Source organism: Chrysemys picta, chromosome 4 (genome assembly GCF_011386835.1).
Source record: "Chrysemys picta bellii isolate R12L10 chromosome 4, ASM1138683v2, whole genome shotgun sequence".
NCBI classification, from domain to species: domain Eukaryota; kingdom Metazoa; phylum Chordata; order Testudines; family Emydidae; genus Chrysemys; species Chrysemys picta.
In genome coordinates, this window is record NC_088794.1 from 24792297 (window position 1) to 24807385 (window position 15089).

At 61.2% G+C, this 15089-nt stretch overlaps 1 protein-coding gene across 2 annotated transcripts; it reads left to right on the forward strand.

The window, feature by feature from the left end:
- Window positions 1-280: 280 nt before the first annotated feature.
- Window positions 281-12869, forward strand: ANKRD13D (ankyrin repeat domain 13D). Of its 2 annotated transcripts, XM_065591744.1 has the most exons (15): window positions 284-560; window positions 2978-3113; window positions 3523-3647; window positions 4762-4807; window positions 5205-5348; window positions 5828-6017; window positions 6787-6853; window positions 7217-7298; window positions 8354-8415; window positions 8652-8782; window positions 9165-9322; window positions 10141-10305; window positions 10532-10695; window positions 10951-11030; window positions 11698-12869. In XM_065591744.1, the coding sequence occupies exons 1-15, from the start codon at window positions 471-473 to the stop codon at window positions 11987-11989; spliced, it is 1932 nt and encodes a 643-aa protein (XP_065447816.1). In that variant the 5' UTR covers window positions 284-470; the 3' UTR covers window positions 11990-12869. The 2 variants fall into 2 exon arrangements, with proteins under 2 accessions (XP_005280575.2, XP_065447816.1); XM_005280518.5 differs by lacking the exon at window positions 10141-10305 and having other exon boundaries at window positions 281-560.
- Window positions 12870-15089: the final 2220 nt, after the last annotated feature.

Here is a 15089-nt window from a genome sequence, read left to right on the forward strand (position 1 = left end):
AGGTGGCCCATAGAGGGAAGCAGTTAAAATGCAGGAAGTGGGCAGAGCTAAGGTAGCCTCAAGGGAAGGGAACAAGGCTCAGATGCCCCAAAGGAGGGCAGTTAAGATGCAGGGGGCTGGGCTAAAATGCCCCAAGGAGGGTAGTTAATCTGTGGCTGGGCATGTCTGAGATGCCCCAAGGGGAAGTAGTTAGGGTGCAGCGGGGCAGGGTTGAGACGCCCCCGAGGGGCAGTTAAGCTGGGGGTCAGGCGCGGAGTGGCGCCCCAGGCCGCTACATGGTTCGGGCGGAGCTGGGGGGCGCCAGGGCCCAGCGAGGCCGCCCGGCGCGCTCCGCCCAGCGCCGCTCCGCCCCGCCCCACCGCCCCCGGCCGCTGCAGCGATTCCGGGCCAGGCCCCGCAGCCCGGAGCCACCAGCGCCGCGCAGGGCAGCCGCAGCCTCGGCCGGGCCGGGCCGGGGACATGGTGACGGGATGGCCCAGGCCGGAGACGCCTTCCCGCTGCACCTGCTGGCCTGGCACAACCGGCACCAGGCGCTGGAGAGCGAGCTGCGCACGGGGCAGGTGCGGGACCCCCCGGGATTTTCCACACCGCGCCGGGCATCCCCGAAACCTCCCCCACCCCGCAGGGCTCCCGCGAGACGCTCCCTTGGACCCTCCCCCCTCCGCGCTTGCATCCCTGGCACCTTCCGGGACCCCAGCGGCACCCCGGACAACCCCTCACTCCGCTGGGCACCTGGACCCCCCGGGATCTCCCCACCGGGCACCCCCAAAATCCCCCTTGCTCCACTAGCTCCCCCGGGATACTCCCCACCCCATTGGGCACCTCTGGGGCCCCCCTTCCGGCTTTGCCTGGCACCCTCAGAACCCTCCCCGGGATTTACCCCACCCCGCTGGGCACTCTTGGGACTCTGGGACCCTTTGCTCCTCTGGGCACCTCTGGAACCCTTCAAGGCACCCCGGACCTTCCACCCTGCTGGGCACCCCGGGACCTCCCAGGACCCCCCCCCAAACATTCTACTGGGCATTCCCAGGACCCCCCCATACACAGGCCATGGAAATCCCCTAAATTCCCAGAACCCCTCACCCCAGCACCCACTACCCTGCCAGGCATCCCTGGGCAACACACTGTGGGCACCCCCACCCTGCTGGGTGACTCCCTAACCCTCCAGCATGCCCCCCCAAACCCTGGGACCCCTTAACATTCTCCACCCCACTAGGCACCGGCCATCCCTTAACCTCCTAGCATTCTACACCCCAGGACCTCCACCCCACTATGCAGTCCCCACTCCACTGACCCCTGTCCCACCAGACACCCTGTCCATCTGCTGGGTACCGGTCACCTGGCAACTCCTATACCCCCGGGACTCCCCAGAATCCCCCACTCCACTGGGCATCCCTACTCTGCTGCAGCCACCCCAGGACCCCCTGGGGAACCCCACCCATCAGGCACTTCTGGGACCCCCTCACACCACCAGGCACCCCTCAGGACCTCTTAGCCCACCAGGCACACTTAGGACTCTACACTGTGGGGACCCTCCTAACCTCCCCCTGGGATCCCCTAGGGCACCCCACCCCTATGGATAGCCTCACCACAGGGACCCACTAACCCCTCCCAGGACCCCCACCCCACTGGGCAAACTCCTCCCCTGGGACCTCCCCCACCCCATCAGGAACCCCCAGTGTAGGTACCCCATAACCCATCTGGGATATCCCACTCTGGCACTCCCCCACTGAGCATCCCCTCCTAACTCCTATTCCTCCACCAGGTATCCCCCACTCCTGAACCTCAATCCAGCATCTCACTAACCCTGCATCGCCACTCGCCAGGTGTCCCCTAACCCCACATCCCCCCACTGGGTACCCCCTAAACCCTGGTACCCCCTAATCCCCATTCCTCTACTCCAGATCCCCATTCTCCATTTCTCCACTCTGGTACCCCCACCCCACCCCAATACCCTCGCTACTCACCCCTCTGAGTAGCCTCCATCCCTTCATCTGGTATCCCACACCAGGACCCCTATCCTCCATTCTTTCCACTCTGGTACCCTCACTAGGTACCCCCTAACCCCTTCCTTCTGGTACCCCCCAGTACCTGCACCAGGTACCCTCTTAATCCCACTTCTCCATCCAGTATCCCCTACCCCCAGCATCGCCCCACTATGTACCCTGATCCTGGTATCCCCATCCTCCATTCCTCCACCTGACACCTCTACCCAGCATCTACCCCACCAGGTGCCCCCACCCCAGGTCCCCCTGGTTCCTCTTTCCCTCCACCTGCCCCCCCCCCCCCCCCCGGCCTCACCCCAGCATCACTCCAAATGGCACCAGGTGCTGGAGAGCAAGCTGCACCCGGGCAGCCCCCAGCCCTTATTTCCCAATCAGCTCCCCCCTGCCCCGATTCTTCTCCCCAGGTCCCCACATTCCCCAGCCGGTACCAGGCACTGGAGTGTGATCTGCTCACAGGGCAGGTGTGGGATCGACCCCATTCCATAGCCCTCCCAGCCCCTTATCTCTCCTCCCCAACCAGCACTAGGCTCTGGAGAGTGATCTCAGGGCATAAACCCACATCCCCTGCCCTCAGCGCTCCCCATGATCCCATATCTGCCCGCAGCCCACTACAACCACAGTCAGGAGCTTGACAACAAGTTGAGAGGGGCCATAGGGGAAGGGGGCAGGACAAGGCAGCCCCACGTCCCCTCGCTGCCATGGGAGGGGCATCTTTGAATGAGTGAGGCTGAGGAGCTGGGCAGGAGAGTCCCCTTGGATGGGAAGGGGGCAGGCAGAATGGGACCCAGGATAGTAGTGCGGGATGTTCATCCATAGAGGCCCAACAGCTTCCAGCCCCAACAGAGAGGCCAGAGCCCAGGATGGGGAATGGGACCCAGGCCTCCAGGATGGCAGTGGTACAGCTGGGGCCCTAGTTTCGCCCACTGGGGCATGGGGGGTGTACAGCTGTTAACCCCGCAGTTCCCGTTCAGCACGATATCGAGTTGATCGACCCCCGGGGCCGCACGCCTCTGGAGCTGGCTGTGTCACTGGGCAACCTCGAGTCGGCCCGGGTGCTGCTGCGGCACAACGCCAACGTGGGCAGGGAGAATGCCAATGGCTGGACAGGTACTGGCGGGGGGAACACACGGAGCTGCGGGAGGGCAGGTATGGGGGGCTGGGGGGCAGTTATGGGGAGTTGGGCGGCTCTGGTGCCAGCCCCTCTGATGCACAGCTCCTGCCCTATGGCACAGAATTTCTCCCCCACTAATTCCTGGAGGTCTCAGCCTCCCCTCTGCCATGCTCCAGGGGGCTGGTGCCCATGGACCCAGGATTCACACCTGGACTTCGCCAGCAGAGGGCCCTGTATCGTGCCATTGGATACCTGGCTTTGCATGCCCAGGGCAACGGGTTGGTGCTGGCCTTGCCCGGGGGGTGTGCAGGGGAGGGAGTTGGCTTGGGTGCCAGTGTGCAGCGGGGACAGGCAGTGCCCTATGCCTGATGGCTCCGTGTTGCTCCCTCTCTGCCCCTCCTCCAGTCCTCCAGGAGGCCGTCAGCACCGGGGACCCTGAGATGGTGCAGCTGGTGCTCCAGTACCGCGACTACCAGCGTGCCACCAACCGCCTGGCTGGCATCCCCGAGCTGCTCAACAAACTGCGCAAGGTCAGTGTGTGTGTGTGTGTGGTGTGTGTGTGTGTGTGTGCGCCCAGCCAGCCTTGCTGTCAGGTACAGACCCCCCCCCACACCCCCTCACCGCCTGGATCCCAGCCCCCTGACACTCCCACCCTGGGATACAGATTCACCCGCGCCCTGGGGTACAGACCCCCTGGGACCTCAGCCCCCTGTGCCAGCCTTGCCCTGGGATACAGACACCTGCCTCCGGGACTCCAGCCCCCTGCCAGCCTTGCTCTGGGGTACAGATACCCCACGCCAAGACCCCAGAACCCTGGCACCCCCACCCTGGGGTACAGACCCTCTGGGACCTGAGCCCCCTGCCAGCCTTGCCCTGGGTTACAGACCCCCCCCGGGACCCCAGCCCCCTGGCACTCCCACCCTGGGGTATAGACACACACCCCTGGGACCCCAGTCCCCTGGCACCCTTGGGGCACAGATCCCCCCCAAGGACCCCAGTCCCCTGGCATCCTTGCCCTGGGACATAGACCCCCCCAGGACCCCAGTCCCCTGGCATCCTTGCCCTGGGGTACAGACACCCCCCTGGGGCCCCCACCCTGAGGTGCAGATGACTCCCCCCACCACCACCACCACCGGGACCCCAGCCCTCTGGCACCTCCGCCCTGCTGGTCCCTAGGTGCCCCCTGAGAGCTAAGCCCTGGGCGCCCGCAGTGCGATGGATCCGCCTGCTGCCACTCTGGGGATCCATTGTGGATGCATCTGGGATCCCCCAGGATCTAGGACATGAGCACACCTAGGATCTCACCCAGCCCTGGGGATTCCCAGCTTGAGATTTGTCCCCCAGGATCTCTCACTTCCCCCGGGTTCCTGTTCTTACCCCCCACCTCCAATCATTACAGGTATCTCCCCTCCTCCTCAGGTCCGGATCTCTCTTCCCCTGCCCCTCCCGGATCTGATCACTGCAAGGAATCCCACCCACCCTTCTGATCTTTCCCCCACCCCCATCCCTCCAGGGAATCCCCCATGATCTCCCAGACCCCAATCTCTGCAGGGATTCCCCCCGCCCCGCAGACCCTGATCTCCCCCACCCCGATCTCTGCCGGGAATGCCTGATCTCATTGCTTTGTTGTCTCCTCTCTTCCAGGCCCCTGATTTCTACGTGGAGATGAAGTGGGAATTCACCAGCTGGGGTGAGTCCGTCCCTGGGGGCTCCCGAAGGGGGGTTTGCAGGAGGATACTCCCAATCTCCATTCCCAGTGTCAGAGACCAGGGATATGCGGCTACATGGAGGGGAGAGACTAGAGCCACATGGTCGTTGTCCCCACCCCGCCCCTACCCTGCCAGCAGTTGGTGCCTCCCTTTCTCGGAGTTGGGCCCTGGGGTGGGGGTTCGGGGGAAATGGGAGCACTGCCTGGCGGTGTTAAGCCCAGCACCATAATGGAGCCCCTGGTGGCCGGGAGGAGGAACTACAGACATCTGGACACACCCTCCCCAGCGGGGTGCAGGGCTGGGCTGTCAGCATGCAGGTGGGGCAGACGCCCACACTGCCATGCCCTCGCCCGCTCACTCTTTGTCCCTCCCGCACAGTGCCCCTGGTCTCCAAGGTGTGCCCGAGTGATGTGTACCGGGTGTGGAAGCGCGGCGAGAGCCTGCGGGTCGACACCACCCTGCTGGGCTTCGAGCACATGACCTGGCAGCGTGGGCGGCGCAGCTATATCTTCAAGGGGGAAGGTCAGAGATGCCCCCAGCCTCTCCGGGCCGCACCCCGTTCCTGTGCCCCCGGGGGAATTGGGGTCTCCTCCCCCCATGGTGTTCCTCCCCTGTTCTCCCGTGGGAATTTGCTTCTGCCCTATACCCCTAGGGGAATTGGGCTCTATTTCCCCTCGATGCCCTGTGCAGGATGCACCTTCCCTATCTGGCTGAGTAGTAGAGCTGGGCCCCTTTCCACTCCCTGACATGAGGGGCTCTGAGAGATGGGGCTGAGACCCCAGCTGGCCCAGCCCTCGGGAGGGGAATGGGGTCACTGCCAATGGGAGTTGGCGCTCCATTGGGATCTGGCTGCTGGAAAGGGCCAGGGAAGCAGTCCGCCTGCACCTAGAGTCTCAGGGGATCCTGGAGGGAGGCTGAGGTGACATCACCACGGCACCTCCAGCCTGGCCACAGGTGGGGTGGGGCTGTGGCACTGATATGTCCCCTCTCCCCCTGGCCAGAGGAGGGTGCCGTGGTGATGGAGGTGGATCACGACAAGCAGGTGGTCTACACGGAGACGCTGTCGCTTGCCCTGCACGAGCCGGAGCTGATGCTGGCTGCCATGCAGCCCACCGAGGAGCACGTGGCCAGCCGGCTGACCTCGCCCGTTGTCTCCACTCACCTCGACACCAAGAACATCGCCTTCGAGCGGTGAGCTGTTGGGGGGGGGGCACTCATGGGGGGCATTCATGCAGGCTGACCACATGGGGGCAGGCCTCTGAGAGGGGAGCGGGTGTGGGAGGCAGGGTGCATGAGGACAGCCATGAGGGAGGCAGGAGAATACATGACTGGGGAGGGAGGGCAGGGAAGGAGGCGCATGCGAGGAGTGTACAAGTGGCAGGGTGAGGTTGCTGTGCACGAGATGCCCTTGTGCTAGAGGCAGTGGACAGTGGGGAGAGGGGATGGGCACGACTGACATTTGTGCGGTCGCAAATGGTGAGCGGTGTGGGGGATCCATGTGTGTGATGGGCCCTTGTACAACCGCTCATGCTAGTGAGCAGGGTTGGGGGGTGACCAGGCCTTTCCTTGGGCATCTTGTCCTTCAGCACCATGCCCGCCCTTGGGGTTGATGATCAGAGCTAGGGCTGGGGGGTGCGCATGCATGTAGGGTGACCAGATGTCCCGATTTTGGGGTCTTTTTCTTATATAGGCTCCTATTACCCCCCCCCCCGTCCCGATTTTTCACACTTGCTGTCTGGTCACCCTACGTGCCTGCAGCTCTTGTGCAACAGCTCTACTCACAGCTGGGCACTGAAAGGAGGCTCCAGGGAGGAACAGAGCTGGGCTTGAGCAGCTCTTGACTGGAGGGAGCCTGGGGGAGCCGCACCCAGGCATTGGGGCATATGGGGGAGGGGAGGGGTCTGTCTAGGGCGGAAATGGGGGGACGCAGCATCTGACCCGGCCATTCCCGTCTTGGAAGGAACAAGTCTGGGATCTGGGGCTGGCGCTCGGAGAAGATGGAAGTGATCAGTGGCTATGAAGCCAAGGTAATGCCCTGTTCCCCACCCTGGGAGTGCAGGAAATGGGAACCTTAACTGGGAGGGGAAGACTGGGACAGGATGGGACCCAGACCTCTGGGATGGCAGTTGTGAAGTTCTTGCCTGTAGGGGCCTCACAGTTTCCCGAGGGAGGAGAGATCAGGACGGGGAATGGGACCCAGGCATCTAGGAGCAGGAGGAGGTGCTCACCTCTACGGGCCTCATACGACCGCATGTACTAGAGACACCAAAACAGCAAATGGGACCCAGGTGTCCGGGATGGCAGCACAAGGTGCTCACCCCTTGGGGGTGCAGCTCGTGTGTGGGGGAGGGGGGACTGGGAAAGCTGATTCACATCCCATGTCGTGGCAGGTTTACAGTGCCAGCAATGTGGAGCTCATCACTAAAACAAGAACTGAGCACCTATCGGACCAGGACAAGTCCCGCACCAAAGGTAACACGCTGGCCCTAGCCAACCAATCAGAACATCCAGTCTGCAATGGCCCACCCCTTCCCCTCTGACACACCCACCCTGGATACCTAATCACAGTGCCAGTCCCACACATATGCACAGCATAGGGTTGCCAACTTGGTAATATTCAAAAACTGGACACTCCTGCAGGAGTGTCGGAACCTCCCCTGCCCCACCTCTTCCCCTGAGGCCCCACCCCCACGCACTCCTTTCCCCCCCGCCCTTCATCCCTGTTGCTTGCTGCTTTTCCCTCCCCACCCTCCGGCCCGGCCAGAAGGGACTTGCCTGCGGAGCCAGGCAAGTCCCTTCTGCCCGATGAAGGCAGGAGGCAGACCTGGGTGAGTAGGGGCTGGAGCAGGTGATGACCTAGCGCCTCCCGACCTCCCACATCCGAAGTAACCAGACATTGGGCGTCCGCTCAGTAGATCTGACTGGACACTGTCAGGTCCCCTCTTCAATCGGACTTTCCAGTCGAAAACCGGACATCCTAGTACAGCACCCCTTCCCCTGCGACTGTCCATCCTGCCCCCAGCTCTCTGTTCAGACTGCCCCCTCCCCCTCTGATATACCCACTCTGGACATTCAGTCACAGCACCCCAACCCTCCTCCTCTGACATGCCCACGCACAGTGCCCCCGTACTTCCCCTTGTAACAGACCCGCCGCAGCATTCCGGTCACAGCACCTGCCTACAAGGGCCTGGGCCCACCCCTTGGCCCTTCAGTCACAGCACCATACCCATCCCTCCCCTCCAGTCACAACCCCATTGACAACAGCCCGCCTCTCCACCTGTCCATCATGTCTCAAGCCCCGCCCCCTGAGCACTCGTTTAAGCTGCCCACTGATGCTGAGTTTTCTGTATCCACACCCACATCAGACCTGATGGGGGGAACTGGCCCTAGCAGAGTAGCCTCCCCCAGGGCACAGAATGAGCGTGGTAGCTGTTTCCTCGGGGAGTGGGGAGGTGGTGGTAGTGGTGGGGATTCATACACTCCAGGGGATCTTTGAGTCTAACTTACTCTCCCCTCTCCCCCCGTAGGCTCCAAGACACCCTTCCAGTCCTTCCTGGGGATCGCCCAGCAGCATGCCTCCCACAATGGGGTGAGTGATGGGCTCCCTCCTGCTCTGGGGACTCGAGACGCACACCTGGTGTGCTGGGGGTCAGGGCAGAAGCGTCAAGTTCCCAGCCATGATGGTAGAATCTGGGGATGGGGCTGTTTGAGGGTGAGGGGTGGGGGGAATACAGCAAGTGAGGGGGAATTTGGCAACAAGGAGCACAGCCAGAGAGCATGTGAATGGGGGATCTGACTCCCCTTCCCCATGCCTGCCCCCTCCAGGCCCCCGTGCTGCAGTCCGCCACTCTCACCAACCCCACGGCCATCACCCCCGAGGAGTACTTTGACCCCAGCTTCAACCTGGAGGCCCGCAACATTGGCCGCCCTATTGAGATGTCCAACAAGGTGCAGAGGTGAGGTGGGGGTGGGGGTCTGGGATGGCAGTAGAGGGGGAGAATGTGCTAGAGGAGCATGAAGAGTCGCTCTGCACTTTCAGCCAGTGATACTGCATGGTGTGGAAAATCCACCCTAATTCTAGCTCCCCTCTGCCAGGGAATGGCACCCAGGTGTCTGGGATGGCAGGGCAGTGTGTTCACCCCTAGAAGTTCCTGCAGCTCCCAGCCCCCAGAGTGAGGGAGAGACCAGGACAGGGAATGGGACCCAGGCATCCAGGACAGCAGTGTAGGGTGCTCGCCCCTAACGGGCGCCAGGCCTGGTCCCTTGCTTTGCATAGCCAGTGCCGTGCAGGAAGAGGGACTGGGGCAGCTGGCTGTGATGCTCTCCCGGGCGTGACAGGTTCAAGGCCACGCTGTGGCTGTGCGAGGATCACCCCCTGTCGCTGGTGGAGCAGGTGACGCCCATCATCGACCTCATGGCCATCAGCAACGCCCACTTCGCCAAGCTGCGTGATTTCATCACCCTCAAGCTGCCGTCCGGCTTCCCCGTCAAAATTGGTGAGTGGGGCAGATCTGAGGGGGGGTGGCCTGGCTGGATTTGGAGTGCGATAGAGATGGGCAGGGGATGGGTGGAGGAGAAGGAATGGCTGGGATCTGAGGAGTCTGAGGGGCACAGAGGTGGCTGGAGATGTGGTGGGAATTGCGGGGTTGGGGGAAATGAGGGCCAATTGTGGGAGTATGAGGGTTGGCAGAAGTCCCCCAGAGTGGGGAGAGTTGGATTGGGGGCAGGGGAGTCGGGAAGTGTGGCAAGGATCATGGAGAAGTGTGGCTGGGATGATGGGCAAGGAGTGGCAAGGATCATGACAGGGAGGGATGGCTGGGGGCTGTGGGGAGCTAGGCTGGGGTGGCTGAGGGCTGGAGAGGATGGGGAAGCTGGCAGAAGGGGTGGTTATGGGGCAGGGGAGGGGCAGCAGGGATCATGAGGGGGAGGGAGGCTGGGGGCCAGGAAGGATGGGGGAGCTGGGGAGTGGGGTCTGAGAGGCAGAGGAGGTGTGGCTGGGATCATGATGGGGAGAGGTGGCTGGGGGTTGTGAGGAGCTGGGCCAGGGTGGTTGGGGGACCTGGGGAGGGGTGGCAGGGATCATGAGGGGGAGTAGAGCTGGGGGCCAGGGAGGATGGGAGAACTGGGGAGGGGGATCTGAGGGGCGGGGGAGGTGTGGCAGGGATCATGGGAGAGGGGTGGCTGGGGGCCGTGGGGAGCTGAGCTGGGGTGGCTGATGGGTGAGGGGCATGTCTGGGGGCTGTACCATCTGTTGCTCCCAGTGTCTCACGCTCTCATGTTCACACACACACACACACACACACACACACACCAGAGATCCCCCTCTTCCATGTGCTCAATGCACGAATCACCTTCAGCAACCTGTGTGGGTGCGATGAGTCGCTGAGCTCCGTGCGAGTCTGCGGCCCTGCCCCCAGCTCCTCCCCAGGGGATGCCAGAGAGCCAGCTGCAGGGGCAGAGGCGCCCCCCAACCCCAAAGGTAGGGGAGCCTGCAAGGGTGGGGGGGCTGGGCACACCAGGCATCCCACTGCAAACCCACAGTGACCCCTATTGACCCCAGTCTCCATGGGGTCGAGGGCCAAGGCAGTGTGTGTGGGGGGTGGGTGTCTCTCTGGGCGGGGCAGACTCCTACAGGTGGAGCAGTGTGTCTGTGATCCCAGTGGGGTATGGCCCCCCCGACACTCACCCCATCCCCCTCTCCCCAGTATTCCCGTTCCCCTGTGAGGTGGACCCAGTGGTGTTCGAGGTGCCCCAGGGCTACGCTATGCTGGGTGCTGGCCGCAATGAGCCCATGCGGGACGAGGATGACGACCTGCTGCAGTTTGCCATCCAGCAGAGCTTGCTCGACGCTGGCACCGAGACCGACCAGGTGAGATCTGGGCAGGGCCTTTCTCCTCTCAGGGCACCGGCTCCAATCCGGCCCCAGGGTGCAGGGACTAGTGGGCTCAGAGGGGCAGGGTATGGGACATGGGGCCTTCCCCCTCTAGGGCATGCCAGCTCCCTACTTTCCTGTCGGTTGATGTGGGGAGCTGTCTGGCTGGTTCAGGGGTGTGGGATTTGGGGTCTCTGATTCAGCAAGGGGGGGGGAATATTCCCATGTTCTGATTGGTGCCCTGGATTGCAGGTCACTATCTGGGAGGCGCTAACCAACACGCGTCCAGGCTCCAACCCCCCTTCCTATGACGAAGAGTTGCAGCTGGAGCGGTGAGTGCTGGGGTGGGATGAGCTTCGTGACAGGACCTCCATGGGCAGCAGGCCCCTCCCTTCCTTCCCTGGCCTCCCACATAGCCATTTTCTGGGCTGGCAGGGTGAGGCAGGGGCTGGTCAGTGGGGGCGGGGCTGTGAGGTGGGGGGGCGGGGCTGTGGGGTGGTGAGAGGCAGGTGGTGGTTGGTGGGACTGTGAGAGGCAGGTGCTGGTTGGTGGGGGGCAGGGCCATGAGGGAGGATGTTGGTGGAGGGCAGGGCCGTGTGAGAGAGGCAGGGCTGTGTGGGAGGGGCTGGTTGGTGGGGGGGCAGGGCTGTGTGAGAGGGGCTGGTAGGTGGGAGTGGGGCTGTGAAGGAGGGGCTGGTGGGTGAGGGGGTGGGGCTGAGGAGAGGCAGGTGCTGGTCGGTGAGGGGATGGGGCTGTGAGAAGCAGGTGCTGGTCGGTGAGGGGTGTGGCTGTGGAGAAGGGGTGTGGCTGTGAGGGAGGGGCTGGTTAGTGGGGGGATGGCTGTTCGAGAGGGGCTGGTTGGTGGAGGCAGGGCTGTGAAAGACAGGTGCTGATTGGTGGGGGTGAGGCTGTGAAGAAGGGGCACAGCTGTGAGGGAGAGGCTGGTCTTGAGGGGCGGGACTGTGAGGGCACTTGCTGACACGCGTCTCTCTCCCACAGCGCCATCCAGGAGAGCATGTTCCTGCAGTCGGGGCAAGGCATGGCTGCGACTGAGTCTGGTGGCGGAGGCAACGGCGACAACGGCATCGTCCCTCCTGATGACAGCCCGGCCCCCAGCACCAATGGTTCCTCCTCCTCGGCCCTGCCTCCCCCGGCCTACCCCAGCTTCGACGAGCAGCTGCGCCTGGCAATGGAGCTGTCGTCGCGGGAGCAGGAGGAGCAGGAGCGCCGGCGGCGTGAGGAGGATGAGGAGCTGCAGCGCATCCTCCAGCTGTCTCTGACGGAGAAGTAATGCCCAGCCTACCAGCCGGGGGCCCTGAACCCAGCCTCCCCCAAGACTCCCAGGGGCTCCCCAGTGCCCTGGCTTTGCTGTTGTATTTTTAACCTTGAGGAGGTTACCCGTCCCATTCCCCACCCCCTGTCTTGCAGGGGGCAGGACTGGACTTGACGAGACACCCTCTGCCTTTCCCAGGGCTCTCAGTTCCGCTGCCTCTTGGGTCTTATTTAATTTAACTTTTTTTTTTTTTTAATGGTTATTCTATTCCCCCTGCCTGGTGGAGGAAAGTTTTGTATGGCTAGCAGGAAACAGAAGAATGAGGGAACGGAGGAGAGGAGCAGCAACAGAGTGGCAGAGGCTAAGGAGAACCCGCTGCTGTAGAGAAAGCAGTTTCCAACTGGACTCTTAATTCATGTTGGTGGAGGTAGTGAGATTCTGAAACTGGGCATAAAATATATAATACACAAACACACATGCTGACTGTGTCCTGTCAGCCCATGTGGGCAATAGGGGTGAGGGCAATGAAGGGGGTGGGGCTAGAGGTGATGGGGCAGGGCCAGAAACCTGATGACTAGGGTGGTGATGCTACATTGGTGGGAGCAGTGGAATGTGGCACTCAAATAGAAGCAGGGCCAATAATTTTCAGTCCTATGTTTCGCCTCCTGAACCCCCTGTGCGTAGCTGCCATGTCCTCTCCTGCCTGTTTAATTTATTTTATTTATATCTCTGCAGCTCTAGAATGGGGAGGGTGAAAGGTGGGTTTTGGTTTTTTAACTCAACTCCAAAGGTTGGAAAGGGATCAGCTGCATGGAGCAGCTCCTCCTGGCACCCGCAGGGGCCAGGTGCGAGCCTCTGTGCAGCAGGAACCATGAAATAAAAAGGAGAAACCAACCAACCCCCTGGCTCTCTGGCTCCCTTCATTCTGCATGTCGCACTCTTTGGCCTGGGCCTTTACTGGTGCATCAGCTGCCTGAGGGAGGGAATGGAGCCAGTATCCTGCTCGGAGCAGACCCTCTGCTCTGGGGCCCTCTCTGGCCAGCTTCCCCCAATGCAGACAGGATCCCCAAGGGGGCACTGTGTCCTGCTGATACTGGGAGGTCTTTCTGCTTATCTGGGGGCTTGGTTGCATCTTGCTTCTTTACAGGACAGAAACACCTGGGTGTGCCAGGCCTGGCTATGTGCCCACTGCTGCTCTGGGTGGGCTCTCGTGGTTTCTAAGATGGAGCACAGTGAGTGCTGCTAGAGGGCTCACATGCTATTTAAAGGGATACCACTCTATTCCTATCCACTACAGACTTGGACATGCTCAACAACCAAGCAAGACCCAGCTACGCCTGTGCCCAGTGGGCAAGAGGGCCATGCCTGAGAGTCTAGAGCAGAGAAGGGGCCAAGTGGCTGCACTGGCTTTCATTAGCTCCATGAATCCCTGAGCTGCAATCCCCATGTCCACCCTCTAGCTTACCCCCTTCTTGCCACTCCCCTCCCATTAGTAATGTCTTAAAAAGAAGAATTTCTGCTCTAATTTGGGTGCTCATCAGTTGGAAAGAACAGCGGAGAAAGACATGCCTGTACGAGATGATCACAGGATGACAATGAGCCACCAATGTGATATGGCTGTGCAAAAGGCAATTGGAATCCAAGGATGTGTCAGGTCAGGTAATTCCTGTACAGGTAGGGAAGGGTTCGTGCTGTTGTACAAGGCACTGGTGAGACCTCATCTGGAATTCTGTGCGCATGCTGTGGGAGGGATGTGAGCAAACTGGAGAGAGGCCAGAAGAGAGCAAGAAAAATGATCGGAGATTTAAAAAAACTGACCTATGAGGAAAGGTTAAAAACGGGGCACATTTAGTCTTGAGAAATGATGGCTAAGGGGGGAACCTGATAGGTCTTCAAATACGTTAAGGGCTGTTATAATGAGGCCGGGGATAAATTGTTCTCTGTGTCCACTGAAGGCAGGGTGAGAAGTAATGGGTTTAATCTGCAGCAAGGAATATCTAGGTTAGATGGTAGAAAAAACTTTCTAACTCTAAGGATAGTTCAGCTCTGGAATCAAGAGAGGTTGGAGGTTTTTAGGAACAGGTGGGACAAACCCTTGCCTGGGAATGGTCTAGGTTTACTTGGTCCTGCCCCAGCATGGGGGGCTGGACCTGATGACCTCTCATGGCTCTTTCCAGCCCAACACCTCAATGGCTTTATGAGCAGGGGCCTGTTAGACGAGAAAAGACTGGGAGAGTTTGGTTTGTTTAGCCCGGCAAAATGAAGATGGAGCGGGGCTGTCTCTATCAGTACAGCAGGGAGGGAGACGAGCGATTTAAAATGAAGGACAATGTTGGCACAAGAATGAAGGGGGAGAAAGTGGCCAGGAATAAACAGGTTGGGAACTAGAAGGTTTCTACCCACCAGCGGAGTGTGGGGCTGACCCACCTCCCACTAGGAGTAGTGGGGCAAACAACTGGCCTGGTTTTAATGTAGAGCTTGGTACATATATGACCAGGATTATATGCTGGGGTTACATGGGAGAGCAGGGGACTGGATGTGATCACCTGGATGGTCCCTACTAGTTCTGTGTCCCCATGGCAAAGTTTTTCATCTCCCCATCAATTTCCCCTCATTAGATCCCAAGAGTTGCTGTCAACATGGCCTTGAACTGGAGCAATCACAGCACCCCCACAGATGGGCGGCTGCTGCCTGGATGGGGACAGGGTGTTATGCCACCGGGACAGAGAGCTGCTGCCCTGGCCCATCCAGCTTCAAATTCCAAAGCACTGCACTCCCAAGCAATGGGTTTGGTGGGGCTCCCAAACCCCGTGCACCCGGGAATGCAGGCCTGGGGAATAGGCAGGGGCAAGAGCCTAGGACAGGAATAGCAGGTTCAGCAGCTATTCGGGATTGAGATGTATTAACATAGCGTGGGGTGGGAAGCGTGGGGCTGGGATAGCAGGGGTCTGTGGGGCGGGATAGCAGGGGCACTGGACGAGCTGTGGGGGGCAGCCCAGGGCTGGGAGAGCAGGGGTCTGTGGGGCAGGACACAGGGGCACTGGCAAAGCTGTGGGGGGCAGCCCAGGGCCGGGAGAGCAGGGGTCTGTGGGGCAGGACACAGGGGCACTGGCAGAGC